At 34.7% G+C, this 20,039-nt stretch overlaps 1 protein-coding gene across 2 annotated transcripts; it reads right to left on the minus strand.

Annotated features, from left to right (window-relative positions):
- Window positions 1-1,834: 1,834 nt before the first annotated feature.
- On the minus strand, window positions 1,835-19,316 carry LOC148867079 (agamous-like MADS-box protein MADS1). 2 transcript variants are annotated; one of them, XM_088976627.1, is made up of 9 exons: window positions 18,595-19,316; window positions 18,189-18,422; window positions 4,980-5,061; window positions 3,077-3,138; window positions 2,899-2,998; window positions 2,751-2,792; window positions 2,569-2,610; window positions 2,316-2,479; window positions 1,835-2,167 (listed from the first exon to the last, which is right to left on the minus strand). In XM_088976627.1, exons 2-9 carry the CDS (start codon window positions 18,368-18,370, stop codon window positions 2,164-2,166), a joined length of 678 nt encoding a protein of 225 aa, XP_088832753.1. In that variant the 5' UTR covers window positions 18,371-18,422; window positions 18,595-19,316; the 3' UTR covers window positions 1,835-2,163. The 2 variants fall into 2 exon arrangements, with proteins under 2 accessions (XP_088832753.1, XP_088832754.1); XM_088976628.1 differs by lacking the exon at window positions 1,835-2,167 and having other exon boundaries at window positions 2,312-2,479; window positions 18,595-19,136.
- Between the last annotated feature and the right edge of the window lie 723 nt (window positions 19,317-20,039).

The following is a 20,039-nucleotide window of genomic DNA, read 5'->3' on the forward strand; positions in this document are numbered from 1 at the left end:
TTTTTGGGTTGGGTTCAAGCCTAGCCTTAGGTGGCCCGTACCCAGACCAAACCCGACCCAACTATATACATACATACATAGATGCATATATATATATATATATATATATACATATATAAATAGAATAGATACGTCTACATACCTACATACTTAATACTTACATGTATAATTATAGAGTGGGCTTGGGCCAAAATCTTAGGATTGGGCTGGGTTGACTATAAACCCAGTTGAACCCACCCAAAATCAGAGGGGAGACTTGTTAGTTATGTGTGGTAACAGTGAGGAGTCTTATACTCAATTTCTTTTTAGAGCAACCTTTCATCTTCATCACCAAAACAAAGATTAACTGGAAAATTATGGCTAAATGCCTAAGAAGCATGCTAGTGGTCATCACATAGAGTTCATGAGAGGGCTTGACTGCAATGCTGACATGTACAATTCTCATCTGTGCACTAGTGTCATTGATCATGGATCTCACTAGCAGTTGGCTACAGTCCAATACTAAACCATTTGTGAAGCTCACCAGAATTCTATATATGGCAATTGGAGAAAGCCAAAAGCCATTTCAAATTAGGATTAAATTACTAAACAAATAAATAACATTCTATAAAACTCCTATACCCTAATAAAATCTTGACAAACCAACTGGGTTTCTTGGTTTTAACTAATATTAATTGTATATCTACTAACTAATAAATTTTAAGTAATTTCCATGTCTGTTATTAGATACTAGAATGTATTTTATATAACATAGTAGAATATTTCCTTAAGAAACATCATCTTGGTATTTTTTTTCTATATAAAATGCCATATTTACTTATATTTTCTTAGAAAATAACATAAAAAAATAACAAAAGAAGTTGAAGGGACAGAACCTTTATTTAATATGATCTGTCATCCCCAAGCAATAAGGTTCAATAAGAGAAACAAGAGTATTTTTGACTTAACAGGTCCACTGATTAAACTACTATCTTCTGCTTCCCATGCCTATCCCTTGTTCCTCAATTAAGTTGGTTTTCTGTTGCTATTAATTTTTATTTGGTTTTGAAACATCCATTCTAAAAATAATAAAGCTAACTTATGTTTTTCTCCTTTCCTCAGATTTTTTTATCTGATTGTTTTTTTTTCACCTTGAAGTTTGTTTTAGCATTTTGGAAAGAAAAGACCAACTTTCTTTTAATTGTAAATGGTCATACATCTGGAAGAAAACCTACAAATGGAATCTGTAAAGGAAGACAAGATGCAACACATAAAAATTAAAAAGTGGAACTTTTATAGAATTTACATATAACTAATATTCTCTAATAACTAATAGAATGTCTTTCTACCATGATTATTAGTTACTAAAAAGGCAACTTATAAATTAAAAGAGGTTAAAGCAGGTAAAAATATTACGTTGCAACAAAATCAAGATTACATCTTTATAGAAATAGAATAAGAAAGATATAGATAATATCCCTTCATCTTAATCTTATCTTAATCTATTGTATATTGAGGTGAGATACATTGAAACATCTTACTATAATATTCCTTAACACGACCCCTCAATGGGTTGGCTTCTTCAGCCAAAATTGAACCATCATTGGCTAACAAAGCACCACATTGGGTCAAACAAACATGTCTTGATAGGCAGGGCCTCTATGGGCTAAAATAGCAAGAGGCCTCAATGGGCTGAAAAGAGGGGTATTCAATAAGAAGTAAAAGTTGGGCTTCATGGGCTGTGTTGTTATTACTTAACAATAACTAAATAAACATGGCTAATATAGACCATATTGTTAATACAAATCACACCAACCACAAAGATCCACATACCACACACAAACACAGATGATACTGATCTCCTAGCTAGGTAACTGAGAACATATATATAAATATTGTAACAAGTCCATAGGGACATGCATGCACATTATCATGAGAATAAATCATACAGTAAAAACGTAGGAATACTGAGTTCATCAGATACAGCAGGTTTACAACATCCTTCTCTAACAACATAGCAATAACTAGAAAGCATGCTAAGACCCTTGTTTGTGTTATTCCACCACCTCTGGTTCTTAGCTTTCTCAAAATGCCTGTAGATATCACCAGGGAAGGATACTGACTCTCCCAAAAAGAAGAAAGACAGAAAGAGAAGGCTCTCCAGAAATATGTCCTTTGACCATATTAACTGCAATGGAAATTAAAAGAAAAAAATAAAATTAGAGAAAGTTACATTCCAGAAATAGGGTAACATTCACTTTAATGCTTTAAGAAGATGCAACAGCCAAAAATTGAGAGAGAGAGAGAGAGAGAGAAGTTTATGTGGAGAATGTTACCCTAGCTGGAGTGCTGTTTGCTCTTGGCGAGAGTAATGGTGGTTGGGTTCCAGTAGATTTACTTGGAGGAAGTTCCGAGAGTCAAAAGATTGAGGAGGCATGACCTCATATTCAGATGCAGGTATCATGCTCATTTGCTGCTGGGCTCTCTCATTCTCTGCTATCTGACCACCCACAAGGCTCCTTATTAATTAATACCAAAAAAATTCAACATTATATTAAAAGAATGCAAGAGAGAGAGAGAGAGAGAGACCCTTGCACGAAGCATCATGTTATCGTTTTGCAAGTCAATCTCCTGCACAGGTTAGAACATGTTACAAGCACAATAATATGGAAAATGGGAAGAAAGTACAGCATAAAAAATTTGGGTCATGTGAAGCCTAGAATTACTTAAAAGAGAAACATGAATGCAAGTCTAGAACTAGAAGTAGTTACCCTTTTCTGCATATATTCGATTTCAGCAAACAACAGCTCATTCTGGTAGATTTCAAAGCATGTTAGTAAGAACATATGAGATCATAACAAGCAAAAAGCATTTCATAAGTACACCTTAAGAGACATTCATGGGCATCGGATCCAATACCTTTTTGGATCGAATTCTGCTGATGCCTTTCTCCAATCTACCCTCCAGCTGCTTGAGTTCTTTAACAGTCATAGTGCTAAGAGCCTCTCCCATCAAATGCCTGCAAATAACATTATCAGGGAAAGTTCAATCTGCATAATTGTCGCAAATTGTGCTCAACAATTGTGGATAAAATTACCTGTTTGAGTTCTGTAAAATGCCTATCTGTTGGCGCAGCTTGTTGGCTTCTTGCTGGTAGAACTGATATTTTGGTTGGCAGATTAATATGGCCATCAGAACATTTCAATTAAATACAGTCAGGATGATGATCAATATAAAGATGTTGAAATGGTGTATATGTAATGGGTGTGGAACGACTCTCATAAATATCACCTTGTTAAATGGGGGCAGATTTGTAAACCATTATCTCAATGGGGATTGGGGTTGAAAATCTTTTAATCTAGTTCTGCTAGGAAGTTGGCTTTGGAGGTTTGCTATTGAGCCTGACAACCTTTGGAGGACAGTCATAGCAGAAAAATATTGGCTGGATGAAAGGGGTTGGGGTAGTGGTCCACCCATGCCAACCTATGGTTGCAGTCTTTGGAAAGGTATAAGCAAAGTTTCCAACCTGTTCAGAAGAGAAGTCAGATTTAAAGTTTGTAATGGGAGAAGGATCAAGTTCTGGTTGGATGTCTGGATAAGGGAAATTCCCTTAAGGATTTATGTCCTAACCTGTTCAATGTGGCTGAAGACAAAGAAGCAGTGGTTGCAGACGCATTTGTGTTAAGGGATAATGTTGTTTGCTGGAACCCTACCTTCAGAAGGGACTTCAATGATTGGGAGATGTGGGGAATCTCTTGGTTTTTCTTCAGTCCCAGGTTTTGAATTTGCAATCTAATGATGCTCTAGTATGGAAAGGGAACAAAAGTGGGGAGTTCTCAGTTAAATCTTTCTTCAATGCCATAAAGGGAGATGCTGAAACTCCCTTCCCAAGGCAGGCCATTTGGGGGATTGTGGCTCCCTCTAAAGTAAAAATTTTTGTGTGGGGGGTAGCATTAGAGAAATGCCTAACCAAAGAGATGCTGGTAAGAAAAGGTTTTAATTGTAGTGACCTGAGATGTAGTCTATGTGGTGGGGAAACAGAATCAGCAAACCAAATTGTTTTTACACTGCAGTTTTGCCTCAGAGATTTGGAGCCATTTCTTAAGAAGTCTGAAGGTTAGCTGGTGCATGCCAGCCTCAGTTAAAGCCTGCCTGAATGCTTAGCAGACCCGAGGGTTGACTAAGAAAGGGAAAACTTGCTGGTCTGCCATTCCCTTAGCAATTCTGTGGGCAGTTTGGTTGGAAAGGAATAGGAGGATCATTGATTATAAAACCTCTTCTGCAGCTGAAGTCATCAATTCGGCTGTAGATTTTGTTAGAAGTTGGTTGGCTATACTTAGTACTTACTGATTTTAAAGGGGTTACATCTGATTGTAATTTTTTGAGGATGGACTTTTTGGACTTTTTTTTGAGGTCCTTCTGTTTGTGTAAAGTTTCTTATTGTACAAGGACCTTTTCATCAATACATTGATACTTTACTTTTGCTCCAAAAAAAAAGCAACTACCGATAACTGTGCAATAATCTCTTATAATTAGTAGACAAGATTATTAGTTATTAAAAGACAATAATATTTGTTTTTGCATTTCTGTATGTCTATGCCTGCATGAAAGAGATCTAGAGGTGAAATCTAGAGTTCCAGTTTCAAAATCCATGCCCTAATAAAACATAATATGCGTGTATGAACGACTTGTTAACTAATTATAGCTAATCACGCGTTAAATTATAACCCAGCAATCAAATTTTCTTTAATTGATAAGAAGAAAAATGTGTACCCTGAATCGGTGTATCATGAAATTGTGTCTTCTCAATTCTTTTAGAAAATGACTTGATAACCAACCATGAATTAAGCAAATTCTATACATGGCAAATACTGGTATTGATTGAACAATAATGTCTAGCAGTGCAATATCTTGATTATAAACATAAACTTAACCTGGAGCCTCTTGGCTTCCACAAATTAAACTTTAAAGACTTTGTTGAAAGACAGAGTGAATCTCACCTGAGCATTGGCCTCTGAAACAGATCCAGAGTTTGAAGAATCAGCCAAGGTCTTCTTGTACCTCTCAATTGTTGTTTTAACACTGCACCAAACAACATACATTGGTGTTAATTGTTCTGAACTTATTTTAATTTCAGTGAATCACCCAACTGAGCAATTTAAACATGGAATCAATCAGCAATGGACATGGATATATGAAAGCATTACCACATTTAACCATAATCAGTGATAAATATATGGAAAACTGAATATTTTTATGCTACATAAACAACACTTTACCCATGGTTCTCTGGAGAGGTACATCATAACAATAAAGCCTAAATATGCAAGAAAATAGAAGGAAAACGTACATCTAGTCATCTTGAAAAGAATATGCATAGGATTTAACCTTTATATGAAATATGAAAGCACTATCGAAATTTGAAAGTGAGAACTTTTCTTTGCACCTTTTTTTATATATGCTCAGATAATCTTGTCAGTTTAATAATAGCACAATGCCAAGAGAACAAACTAATACAGTTTTCTAATCAGCAAAATATATACTTGAACAAATAAAGGATCAGTTCTGCTCTACGTTATGATGGTAACCATCAAGAATAACTGCAAGTTTAGGTAAAGGCTATTTGAAAATAGAGATGTGCATGGGACTCCTAAAGCATCAGATAGTTGAATCTGCATGTGAAAAAAGAGTATTATCTAAAATCATAGTCAACCTCACCAGTTTTTGTAGACTTTTTAGTTATGGACATGCATATATGTTTCATGCCTAAGCTATTTTCATAGTACTACAATCTCACAAATACCATTTCAATATCAATAGAAAATTACAACTATTTTGTCTTTAGCTTCCATGAGGTAAAAGAACTCCAAAATCAAATACAAAGCCAATGTTTAGTAGGGGTTTTGTTGTGTCTGAGGGAAATAGATCTTGGTAGCTTTATCATGTTGGGGTACTTTTGCTTATTTTCTTTTGCCAGGTTTCAAAGCTGTTGGACTTTTTTTTTTTCTGTGTGCAATCTAGTCTGTGTTGTATATTCCTTTCCTTTCTTTTTCTGTTAATATATTTCTATGTTTCACCTTTTCAGAAAACTTAAAAAAATCAAGAAAATCATGTTTGCTTGGATTGGAACAATAACAAATATGTAAAACAAGGTTATCCAATTAATGGCATTGAGTGATTCCAATTACGAGACTATATCTTAACACACGTGAAATTTTATGTCAGAATTTGAGAAAATTATATGTAAATATGATGGAAAATGTGGGATATTTAAATATAAATGCAAGCCTTTGGAACTTATTTATTGTTCTTTGGTTTAGGAATTATTGATATAAAGGAGATGTAATTTAACAATGACTTTTACCCTTGAGAATAGTAATTGAAGAAGAAAACATTTCTTTGATGAAATAGTCATTTTTATCATGAATCAAAGGATCTTAATGGAAGGCTTAAAACTAAAACTCAAGTCCTTTGGGTTAAGATTTGGCATGGTGGACTAGTTTTACATCCTAGGATCTTAATAACACTAATAAGTAATTGCTGTATGATGGACAATGGGCCATCTGAGAATGATAAAACAAATAATAGCCAAATGTTGGGTTGGTGCCTATGTTGTATGATAGATGGCCTTCCTAGAAACGCTTTAAGGTGCTGAAAATAAGGGATTGGTGTAAAAAGAAAGCAACAGTGAAACAAACAAAAATAACAATATAATTTAAGATAGGATTTAGGACCAAGAAGATGGGGACAAGTTTATGACTTGTAGATAGAGAATTTTCTAGTCTATGGTTTTGTAAGAATTCAATGAAAGTTGAAGAGTGGAAGAAACTGAAGAGAAAAACTTTAAACCAACACTAATAACTTAACTAGTATCTTAAATTATTTGACCCTTACGACTCAAAGTTCAGCAACATTTAAAAAAATTCTTAGACTCAACCTTTGGAACCATGTTGATGCCCACATCAGCCTGATGCCTTCCCTAATTCATAAATAATCCACTTACCCTTTATCTTGTTATCAAGTACCATTTGGAGCTATGTTTTAGCTTTCTATTTCTTGTTGCTACAGTCCATCTCACCCAAATTCATTAAGAAGGTGACCCATAATTTTTAGTCATTTTACATCACTGTTAAATCATATTAAGCTTTGTCAAGGAGTTGTAAGGTAGATGTCGCATTGTACCTACATTAAAAGTAAAGTGGTGTAAATACCTTTGGTATCCACAGTCAGTTGAAAATTAATTTTCAAAGGAACTCTAGTCGTTAAATGAACTAATTTGTTTCATGAAGTGCTGGTTTAAATCACTATTGTGGTGACAATTTCTCATAAGCTGATGGTGTGATGATTATTAAATGTTTAGCTACTCTATAGTTAAAGAATTATCCAAGGTGGGTTTTCTTTATAAGAAAAGTAAAAGTTACCATAATAAAATAAACAGATGGCAATAGTATTAATTAGCTATCATATTTTATGCATAAAGATGACTGAGGATTGTCAACCATTTATTTATTCATTACGAATGGGCCTATTAATATGAAAGAATTTTAATGTTCTTTTTAGTCTTTATTTTCATGAATTTAAGGGATATTTTAGAGGCCTTTTTTTTCAATAGAAAGGGAGGAGGATGCTATTGGGGAGAGAGGCAAGATATTGGGGAGGAACACATTCTAGTGTGCTTTGGAGTGCTCTTTAGGATAGAAGCATACCTCTTTATGACAATCTTGTATGTTAATATCTTGACTTAGGTTCTTGATTTTCTTGGTGTAGTGATCATTTGAGATATGGATAGCCATACTTTGGTGTTAAAAGAGTATATTTAGAGGTGCCAATGGACCGGTTTTGGGTTAGATCAAATTAAATCAATTTGGACAAATTGGACAGACCAATGAGACATATTGAATTGGAACAATCCAGACTTAATGGTCCAAAATATTTATATTTATTGGATTGGATTGGACCTGGTCTATCTCTAATGGTTTTATATTGGATTGGGTTGGATTGAACCAATATCCGATCCATTGATAGAAGACAAGAATACATGTATCAATGGACCAGGTTTGGGTTGGAACCAATCTAAATTAAAACCAATTTGAATAGATTGGATGGTCAAGACATTGAATTGGACTTGTCCAAAACGGGACAGAGTATTCATCAGATTGGATTGGACCTAGTCCATGTGGAATGGATCCATATTGGACTGGATCAGATTGGACCAAATCCAGCCCAATTGACACCCTGTATCTATGGGAAGAAAACAACTTTGGCAAGAAAGTATTAATTTTAGGAAAATGTTTCTTTTTGCCAATTTTTTATTCTCTTTTAGTTTAGTTTTTCATTACTTTCTTCTTAGATATAGTGGATTATTCTAATCATCTTTGCTCTACATGTCAGCATCTTGTTGAACCACACAAATCTTTGTATTCTATGTGTTTTTTTATTTATTTTCTCTATTTTTCATTTCTATCAAATTCTTTAGTTATACTTCAACACACTAGAACTAATTAATGAATGTATGTTTCGTTACAACATATACACCCACTCACAAGCATATGCGTATATAAAGGTAGGTCCCATTTTAATTAATGTCTTTTAAATAAATAGCTCCTATAATCTAATAAAATCTTGAGGAACCAACTTGACTCAATGGTTCATAGCAATCATCATCATCCATGCCTTATTCCAACTATATGGGGTTGTTACATGAATCCTGTTTCGCCAAACCGTTCTATTTAAAATCATATCCACTGTTATTGCTTGAATCACTTCTTACTACTTCTACCTATGCCCTTTTTGGTCTACCCCTAACTCTTCTAGCCCATTCCACTTATAACAAATCACTTCTTCTAACCAAAGCTGTTGATGGTCTTCTATGCATGCGACAATATTCTCTATTTCTACCCATGTCCTTTTAGGTCTACCCTTAACAATATTCTCTAATCTTGACTACTTAATAATTTCTTACGGAGTTTCCTTTAATTTTGGTCCTTTCATTCTTAAGAAAATGATATCATAAAGTAATAAGTCATTGTAGAAAATCCATCTCTCTTATACTTTGTGATCCCCACAAATTGACATCCAATTTGTACCTTTATCCATATCTATTTTCCTGAATTAAGTTGTCCTTTTTGCTACTATTAATTTATAACATTTTATATTTACTCATTGTAATACATTGTTTTTTTCTTTAAAAATTCATTCCAGAACTTAAGAATTTTGTTTTCCTTCTTGCTTTTTGGCCTTTATCTGATTCTATTCTCCACCTTGAAATTGATTTTAGCATTTTATATAAAAGGGACTTAATTTATTTTTCAAAAGTTACTAGAGTAATTTTTGAAAAGCGTATTTGCAAAGAAAACTTATATTTTAAAAAGTTACTATAGCAGCATTCCCTACAAATAAAATTTATAAAGAATGACACAATATATCTTGGACAAGTTGAGGGTCACATACATACATTTATATGTATGGACTTATACTTAGTTCATGCCTTACCATGTAAAATGAAACAAATGTTAGATTTTGGAAAATTTGCTAGTTTCAATTAAATGATTAAAGGTGAAGTGCCAACAAATTAAAAAGAAACACAACGATTATGAAGCAAATTTTGATGGAAGTAGTATTTTAAAAGCGCAAGGTGCAAAAAAAAAGTGCAAAGACCATTTTGCACCCAAGGTGCACGCCTTTTGAAGGAAAGTGCAAAATTAAAAAAAAAAAATCAAAAATTGCAAAAATTGTGCCCCAGGTGCACACCCATGTGCACGCTTAGGCTAAGGCACAAGGTGCACTAGATACATGCCCAGGCATACTAGGTGCAAGCCATTTGAAAGTGATGCACCTGGTACCTAGGCACTTAGACACGCCTCAGGCAAGCCTCTTAAATCACTAGATGGAAACACCCATCACAAAATATGATAAAACTAAACTTTGATGGAAGCTCCATGGAAAACATTGGACCCTCAGGGGGTTTTTATCAGAAATAAAGATAGCAAGATGGTGGCATTGTATTCAAGGCTGATTAGACAAAGAGATTCATTAAAAGTTGAAGTTTTATCACTATTTCAAGGGTTGAGACTAGTAAAATAGCAACTTGTCTAGAGAGGTGGAAGCAAAATCCAAATGCGTCAACAGAACTACAAATGATATGACTGATGTTTCAGCAAAGCAAGCGGTTTACAGAGAGCAGCTGTTCTAGCTTCTAGGCGCAACGTTAATATGGGTTAATTAATTAAGTTGTACATATTGGGAATTGGAATGATGTTTAGAAAAAGCACAATCAGTGTCGTCACATTTTTTAATTATGAATTAGTGAGAAACTTTAATATGGGTTAAGTTGTAAATATTGAGAATTGGAATGATGTTTGGCACAATTTTTATTGTTACATTTTCTAATTAATGAATTAATGAAATCGCTGTTTCTTATCCCAAAAAACACAATTATTTTACTCCAAAGGATCACACAATAATTGTTTTGGTTTAAATTCTACTCCAAAGGATCACTATTTGAAGATTGAGTTTTGAGCCAAAAATAATTATTTTAGAAGGGGTCTTAGTTTTAGTGATTTTATTTTCAATTGTGAGTCGGATGTAAGGGGAAGAGCTACCCCCAGGCTTGTATAGCTCAACTTTTGCTATCAAAAAAATAATTATTATTTTAAAAGCTAAATTTTTTATCTCCAAAGAATTTTATTAATTTTCATATATCCAAACTTAAGAAAAAAAAAAGATTCTTAAGGTCGCATAATTCATCAGAATTAATTCTTTGAAAGCAATTCAATTATCGCAACCTAAACTACTCAAATGAGAGAAAGTTAATACGCAAATAATGGTAATAGTTATATTTCAGAGAGCATCATAACGTTATAAACAAGGGGAGAGGATGATGGGGACAAAATGGACAATATAATAAAGGGGCTTCACTAGTCATGAAATCAATATAACAAGAAATGTTAGCATACATGGCATAAATGTTAATATAGAGACCATAGTAGGTATAGAGAACTAGCATGGTAAAAGTCCAAATAAATTATTGTTTTAATTGGAAATATACATGGTATTGATATAAATTATCATTGTTCCAAATAAGTAATAATTTCTTTATTCTTGATCAGTTTTTTGGAACTTGAGTCATTTTCAGTATTACTTATAGAACTTTGCACCAAGATGTAAATAAAGATCCATGGGCAATGTTCACCAGAGTTCTATGGATAGAATAGAAAAAAAAAATGAAGAGCATACAAGTGGGACATAGAGTACAAGAAAATAAGAGATAAGCATGTAAGGCCTCTAAAGTGCTGAAAATTGGTAGCCAAGAAAGTATGTAAAAGCTTCAAGTAAAATATCATAGAGACACAAATTTGCAATAATTAACATTTGTTATTATTATTGTCTCTGTTATTGCTGCTGCTTCTGTCGGTTGAGATAAGCATACTTTGTTTTAGCAAGTTAACTTTAATGATAGTAACCTAATGTGACTCTTTAGCCATATAACACAGAAAACAATTTTTTGGATCCCTAAAATAATTCTCTAATCTTGTATGGCTAGGTATCATGAATATAACAGATAACATAAATATTTGGGTATGAAAATAAGGGAACATATCCTACCATAACAACCATCTCAATCTTATCATTAAAAATTATGTAAGCATCCTTGTGTGATAAATTTCTTTAGCCTTTTATCTCTGAGTTAAATTACCTTTTTACTTTGGGTTTACCTTTTTGAACTTGATGAAACCACAAGAAATAATGGTATTTTAATTTCTTTTATTTCAGTTCTTTAAGTGTTGGGAACATATATTTCTTTCTCCATTTTTTTCTTAATAATAATTTCCATTTTTTTTTGTTTTTTCTTAATAATTAGAAATTTATCAAAATTCAATTTATAATAGGAATCTAGGAGCAACTTAAGGAAAAGAAATCAGCTACTTCATTAATAACCTTTAGGTTAATATTGTTCCTTCAGGTTATATATTATATGATAAAGGTAAGTTCAATTGTTACTATGTGTTTCTCATTGTACTTCAAAATCAACTCAATCTTTAGCTCATTTAATTCTTTTAATTCCTGTGTCTTATTCATCCTATTTTTTAGGGCTGGCGATATTGACCCCAACCCATTTGACCCACCTTGGAACCCACCCATATCTACCCAATCTATTGGCGGGTCAATATGGACCAGGTAACCCATTAGGATTAATGGAAAAGGGTCAAGGTGAGTTGGGTCACGTGGGTTAGGACGGTTTGGGTCTATACTCGCCAAATCTAAAAATTACAACAGTGGAAGTGACTCAAACTCAAGTCTCTTAGTGTGTACACATCTCATTACAAATCAAAACCACCATGTCACATTTCATTTTGTGATTATAAATGAAATAAAATATATTTTATTAACTTTCATGTTCAAATCAATTTTACACGAAAACACTTTTATAAAAGTACTTTTATAAAGTAAGTTTAAGAAAAGTACTTTTACACAAAAACACTTTTGTGAAAGCACTTTTACAAAAGCACTTTATGAAAGTACTTTTAGGAAAGCACTTTTACAAAAGTTCTTTTACACGAAAGCACTTTTATAGAAGTTATGCATTTTTTTTTGAATTTTCTATAATTTTTTTATTTATTTCTGCATTTTCTACAATTTTTTGGTGCTTTTTTACATAATTTCTGCATTTTATGGTGTTTTTATGCATTTCCTGCAATTTTCTAGTATTTTTTTTGCATTTTTTCTGATTTTTTTGCAAAAGTTTTGCATTTTCTGCATTTTTCTTAATTTTCTAGTATTTTCTATATTCTTCTAAATTTTCTGCAATTTTTTTGTATTCTTTTTTTTTTTTCATTTTTGGTATTTTTGCATTTTCGAGTATATGGATTGACCTAACCCATTTTTTGTCACGTGACAATCTTGAGAGATGATTCTCTCAAAAATGTTTTTTCAGATATATAGATCAACCCAACCCATTTCTGATTTTCTGTAATGTGGTAGTCTTAAGAGAGATGATTTTTTCAAAATGTTTTTTTTTCGGATATGCGTGTCAACCTAGCCTTGTTCTTTCACGTGGCATCCTTGAGTGAGATTATTCTTTAAAAAATTGTTATTTACAAGTATATGGGTTGCCCCAACACATTTCTGCCACATGGTAGTCTTGAGAGTTTTTCCTCTAAAAAATTTGTTGTTTTTCGATATACGGATTACCCCGACCCATTTCCATCACGTGACAACTTGAGAGAGATGTTCCTCTTAAAAATTATTATTTCGGGTACACAGACAGTCCCGATCCATTTTTGTATTTATAGGTGAGGGTATGTGGGTTAGTATGGGTGAGGGTGGTTAAGGGTCAATATGGATGGGTCAAGTGAATCAATATGTCTGGATCAAGGTGGATTATGACCCCTTAACAAGGATTGATGAAGGGTCATGGTGGATTGGTGGGTCAATATGGGTGGGTTGGTATTCAACCCTTATCCAACCCAACCCATCCATTTGCCACCCCTACTGCTTTTATACAACTAACCTTCAATTGAAGCAGATACCTACCTTTGTTATGAAGTAAAATCGTCCTCTTTGATTGTCTTCATTTAAAAGTAGTGAATGTAGGGATACAATGCATATGCTAATTGAGTTGATGCATACTACAATCTGAAGAATTATTAAGACTATTTTGAAGCAGGCATTCAAGATAATTTTTTGAAACATTTTGAGATATAACCTGTGGGCCTTTTATCTAAAATCTCCTAAAATCAACAATGTGGTAAAATAAAAACTGATTAATCTTCAAGAACTTAATTGTATGTTTGTTCAAGTGGTCAGTAAACTAGTGGGTAATATTAATTCTACACTAAATGGAGTAATCTTTGTTAATTAAAAACAAATCATTCTGTTAAAAAGCTAGCAGCAGCAAGATACAAAATCAGCCAAACTAAACCACACCCAAATCACTAAAGAAAATTAACACATTTTCTCCGATTTATCACTACTTAGCGGTCTCCTACCTCAAATTTTTTTCAACAATATAATGATGCTAATTCTAAGCCTTGTAATAAGGCCAATATACATAGCTCTGCTCTAGTTGAATAACCCACCTCAACAGGTTAAAAGAAACTGAGAAAATTCCCCCCATTTTTAGTTTTTTCTCAACTTATTGTTGACCTGGTCATAGTTATGGTTGGTCAACCTTTAATCCACCATACTACAAAAACTGATAAGTTGGCTAGTGATCCATGCCTACCTAAATGACTTTTAAATGATTTATGAATCTTCAATTGGAAAATTAGATTGGAGCTCATAAGGAGTTTCCTTATTCCTCTTTTCACTTTCAAAGTGCCAACTGACTGGTTGGTAAGGTTTCTTGCTGGTTGTAATAGAGGCTTAGGATCAAATCCCACCTGCACTTGGGGGGATGGGTTACTCCCATTGTGTAGCCCCATGGAGCAAAAAAAAAAAAATCCTCTTTTAAATTATTATAAAGTAGTCAATGGGTCAAATCCGATTCGAGACAGAATGGACTAATCCCAAAACAACTATTAATTAATTCCATAAGATAGACAAAGAAATGAACCAAATATTAGTTAGGATAATCGGGTCTGACCTGATTAGACCTAATTATACTTAGATATCTATCATTATAACAACTAAGAACTTCATATTTTGATAACATAACCTTAATAAAAAATGATAGTTGAACAGTGAACTGTGTTTATATGTTGATAGAGCAAGTGTTTTTAACCAAATTTAGCTTTGTACTGTTTATAAAATTTTCCCTTTTAGACATAAAAATAACAAAAATTATAAGAAACCAGGAACCTCTATGTATTAACTATATAATTGGTTTGGGTTTTATTCGGTTTGGAACAACAAGAACCAGTCCCAATTCCCAATTATTAATAGGGAGCACAAACCCCAGAAGCAGAACCAACATAATCGGTTCAGTCGGTTTAGTTCTCTTGGGCAGAGCCGATCCATTAACAGATTTTGGCACAAAAGACCTTGCCAACATGTGCAATATATATATATATATATATGTCCTTCATATGCAAGTTTTAACAAAAACTTTGAACAGCTAGCTAATATTAGTTGTAAAAACCACCATTACAAGGTAGAATTAATGGCTATATAGAGTATATGGACTATGGGATTGGACACGTGGCTAATTCAGTGGGTCCCCGATCTGAGGCTTGGGTGGACAACATGATTGCTCTACTTGCCAGAAATAGGCATGTTTGTGTAGGTATATAATCTCCCTACTTCAACTGAGTCAAGACTTACATACACAAAACACATAGACAATAGTTATGCTTTACTCTAAGAATCCATTATAATTCATGATTTTCATTTCTAGACAACACTGAAACAATCTCTAGCAAGGGAACAATGGGAAAACGAATTACATCATCGCCATAAGCTAAGTTCCAAACACATCAGAAATAGACTCACCCATATAAGGAAAGAAAAAAAGTAATTAATGAAAGAATAGGCCAGGTGATTTATTTATAACTCTGAATAAGTTGGTTCATGAGTTTTATTTACTGTTTTAGTTTTGCACATTTGTCTGACAAACAGAAGCACCAGTTGAAGCTCGACTGGTGCACTGTAAGATATCATTAAAATCAAGCTTACTTGAGCAATAAGAACATTCAACTGAACTGACCATAATTAAGCTTTCGGGTTCTACTAATTTAGAACAGAAAAGTTCATTTATCACTCTTCAAGATTCCTTTTTATTTTAATACACATAAAGCTGTCAATAAATAACTTCTGATTTTTTGCTACCCTCTTCGGTGCTTTGTTACATAAGAAGCATTGGAGCCTCGTTTCTGATTTGACTGGACGGTTGGGATTGTTGGGTGGGAGACTGGGAGTGGGGCCAGGCTCAAATGTGCTAATGGGTTTTTTTAGCTAGTCCTGATTTTGATCATCTGACACCGTGAAATGACTAAAAGCCAACTGAAATTTGAAACCTCGATAAACCCTTGAGAAAGAAAAAAGCTCATAGAAAAGAACCCAGAAAGAGAAAATTAAAATAACTATGGAGCTTCTGTGTCAGTTCTACAGTTTCAATGTGACAGGTATGTGATGGAATGTAATATTAATATAATATTAGGTTTATAATCCAATGAAAAGACCCGCATTTCTCGTAACATATGTTACCTTAGCTTCTTCGAAAACTGATTGGTTGTCTCTGCCACGCTGGCACGAGATACAACAATATGATTGGATGGAGGACCTAGCCACCCAGATCCGTGCCACGTATTAGGGCAGACAAATGCATCAAGTGTAACCCCATGAAACCACAGTGTATTACCCACCTTGATAAACCCAAAACATCCGGAAATCGCCATTGACTGAAGAACTTTTTAGGGTTTCCAAGCTATTGTTACAGTGGTTCTGTTGTCTCCCCATTTAAAAATACAAGTCTTTGGATCTGTGTCTGTCCATCCGTATTTCTGTAAGACTGCATTGCTGCTGCATCGTAGTAGTAGTAGTCCGTATAGCAGCCAATGCATGAAAAAGCCGCAGGTACTATCCTCCCATTGGATCGTACCTTGGTCTTTCCCCATCCCTTCACTACCCTCTGTCAACCTCTCTCTCTCTCTCTCTCTCTCCTATCCTCTCTCTCTTCTGTTCTTTCAATGGATATCGCTCAAAACATATCTAATCCAAAATGGGTTCTTCCCCCAGTTACAAACTCTCTCTTGTCTAGCATGAGGTGACGGATTACGGACATGATGATTACCCATTTCATGCATGTTCATTTGCTTCCTCTCTCTCTCCCTCTCTCTCTCCATCTTCTCTCTCTGAGCTCTGAGATCTCTGTGTAGGTCTCTAAGCCGTCTTTGTTGAGCTTCAGCTGCAGCAGATGCTTTGTCAAGAAACAAGTGAGATGGGGTAAAAGGAGAAACCCGAGAAAGAAAGTTTCACAATGGAAGAGAAATTTTAGTTTCAGGGAAAAATGGGGAAGAAGCCAAGTATGGGAATCATGATGCCTCCCTGCTGTCAGACGTCAAGAACCGAAAAATCGTGTGTGACGTGACCAAAGATTTGTAACCAAGACAAATAGACATACAACCACGCCATACTCAAACCTAATCTGTGTCTTCAAACCTAACCAGAGATCCCATGATCTACACCTACAAGGGTAAAATGGTCTTTGAGAGAGACTGAAGGAAAAAAAAAATAAAAAAAAAAACAAAAGAAGAGCCCCGTGAAGAGCTCACAATTATGAACCCTAATATGTGTTTTTGATTGGCCGGAGAAGGCCGTTTAATGGATATTAAAAGAAACCCACTTGGGTTTTGAAACCCTATTGTGATTTTGATTTTTGAGAGATACCCACTTCTGGTGTAAGAAAGTTTCAAACTTTCTTTTATGTTGTGATTTGATTTTTTTTATTGAACTGGTTGACTGACGTGTTATCAAGGAAGAGTCAAGAGCTTGGAGAAAATGGGCTAATGGGAGTGTGACAGCTTTGATGCAGCAGGCTTTCCTTGAAGGGAGAGAGATGAGAGGAGATAGAGGATGATGAGAGAGAGAGAGAGAAAGAGAGAGAGAAGAAGAAGAGGAATAAAGGAAAAAAAAGAGAGGAAATAGCAAAGATTAAAAAAAGAAAAACAATGGAGGAGGTGGGAGGAGGCTGATTTCCCAGTTCTGCATACCTTCCAAACCCTATTTGCTGCTACTGCTGCTCCTATACAACTATATGTCCACAACACTTCTATTTCTATCTAATTAAAACGGATATATCCACCTATCCAAATAAGAACTAGAAAAAGAAGAATAAAAAGAAAAGCTAATACAGGAAAGAAACAAAAGAGAAGAAAAAATAAAATAAAATAAAGATAACTGAATCTTTGCTAGTGGGAACTAAGATCTCAACTGCAAAAAAAAGAAAAGAAAAATGATTAAGCTCTTACAGTTAAGTTTCCTTAGAAAATGTCACACAGAAGCTCAATTTGCACAAAAAAAAAAAGAAGAAATTATTAATACCGTCTAAATTGATCGTCTAACTTATATGGAAAAAAACCCAGAAAATATTAAAAAGAAAAAGCCTCAAGATTCATCACTGGAGCTAAGAAATAAAGATGATGAACAAAGAGAAAAAGGAGAGAGAAGATAAGAAAGAAAGATCTAGTAGTAGCCTTAGGTAACTTAATAGATATGTAGAGAGAGAGAGAGAGAGAGAGAGAGATGGGTGTAAGTAAGAAGGAAAAGAAAACCTGTGGTTAGCATATTCATAGAGACGGCCACGGCTGGAGAAGACGATAAGAGCAACCTCGGCGTCGCAGAGGACGGACAATTCGTAGGCCTTCTTGAGCAAACCGTTGCGACGCTTGCAGAAGGTGACCTGCCTGTTGGTGGTGTTCTCGATTCGCTTGATCTCTATCTTGCCCCTTCCCATTTTTCTTCGAGGAGAGTCCTCCGTTGCTTGATTTGGAAAATCCGTGGTGAAGCTGAAAGCAGCAAAACAGAAAGCAGAAAACAAGATAATGATGATTCTGTTAGAATAGGAGGATTCGTTTAGGCCTGAATTGAGATTGAAAGCTGAAAACTTTGATGGACCCAAAAGAGTCAACAGAATCCAGACATGTTTGCAGATAATGTTTCATATTTTTGCTTACTGACCCTGTAGAGGAAACGAAGGGGAGAGGACAACTAAGGACAGAAGCAAAGCTCTCTCTCTCTCTCTCGATTTCTCCTTCTTTTTCTTCACTAGTGACTACAGTTCTGCACAGGAGAGATGCAGAAAATGGAAGACAGTTGTTTTAGCAGGTGGGTATTTATAGGCTTAAAACCGACCCTCCTCCATTCATCATCAACAACACAACTACTTACCTTTCTCTCTCTCTCTCTCTCTCTCTCTCTCTCTCTCTCTCTCTCTCTCTCTCTCTCTCTAGTTTTTTAATGAAGAATGAGCATAAAGAAAGCTAAGTAGGGACTTGAGATTCACTCAACAGACTCCATAACCATCCGTTTTCGTGTGTGTGATGGAGGAGCTAATTTGGAGAGAGAAAGGAAAGGGACTTTTGGAAAGTGATTTATTAATCTGTTGAATAAGACGCCTGGGTTAAGTTGCACTCGACTTAATACCAACAGAGAAAACAAAAGATGGACGGATCTATCTCTCTCTCTCTTTCTCTCCTTTTCTTTTCCTTTTTATTTTATCTATTGGGGGTCTCTGTTAGCTTTTATTTAAGATTTCCTTCTTGATCTCCTCTCTCTCTCTCTCTCTCATACACATACACATACACAGAAACAAAGAGATATTATAAGTAAATTATTATTATTATTTGCATCTGCTAAGGTTATGTCACAGGTGAAGATGACTCCCATGTGACGCCTGAACTACCATTTCCTCATTCTATGGATTCATTTATGGTAACAATCGGAGGGGTGCTTGGATACCAAACTTGAATTTCGTTGCTCTCTTTTATTTCAACACCTCAGAAGGATCATAGCTTAGATCCTCCAAACACTAGCTTCCCAATTCCATTTATTAGTTGTTGTACGCCTAAGCACCCCCTCCCCCTCCCCATGCCTTACTATAGCTCACTCTGTCCATTCCACATCTTCTCTACTTTGGTCCTTCAATGGGTTTTCACTCTCTACCCGACCCACCAACCCTTCTTGTTTTAGTTTGAGTTCTTGAATTCCTACCCTTTTTGATCTTTGTTCACAGATTCACCTGTTTTTGTTTGGCTTCATTGTTCCCTTATTTTTCTTTTATGTGGTACAGTTCTTCTTTCTCAACTCCATTAAGATCCATGCCATGTTTGACCCGACCCGGATAAGTGGCTCCCTTCTGTGTAATTACCCAAGCTAGGATCTAACAACCCTAACAAGGTATTCTGTGTGAATGTCTCAGCAATTATTGGGTAAGGGAATCTCCCACTTAGTTTGAATTGTGGAGAAGCAAATACCCAATAATTTTTAAACCCGCCAATAAGATACAAGTGAGAAAAAAACTAACCCTTTAACTGGGAGTTAATTAATTGATAGTTACTTCAATGGGTGACAGAAGGTCTTTCAAGAGAGCTGGACCACCAATCTAACAGAATATCAATGAATTA

Source organism: Nelumbo lutea, chromosome 3 (assembly GCF_056320005.1).
Source record: "Nelumbo lutea isolate HS-2025 chromosome 3, American lotus-T2T, whole genome shotgun sequence".
Classification (NCBI taxonomy): Eukaryota; Viridiplantae; Streptophyta; class Magnoliopsida; order Proteales; family Nelumbonaceae; genus Nelumbo; species Nelumbo lutea.

Excerpts from the sequence above, each read along its gene's own strand:
- LOC148867079 (XM_088976627.1), bottom strand. The coding sequence starts at position 18,370 with ATGGGAAGGGGCAAGATAGAGATCAAGCGAATCGAGAACACCACCAAC. Across the intron at positions 5,062-18,188 it reads TATGAATATGCTAACCACAG|TGTTAAAACAACAATTGAGA; the intron begins GTTTTCTTTTCC and ends TGTTTGGTGCAG. Across the intron at positions 2,999-3,076 it reads ATTTTACAGAACTCAAACAG|GCATTTGATGGGAGAGGCTC; the intron begins GTAATTTTATCC and ends TGTTATTTGCAG.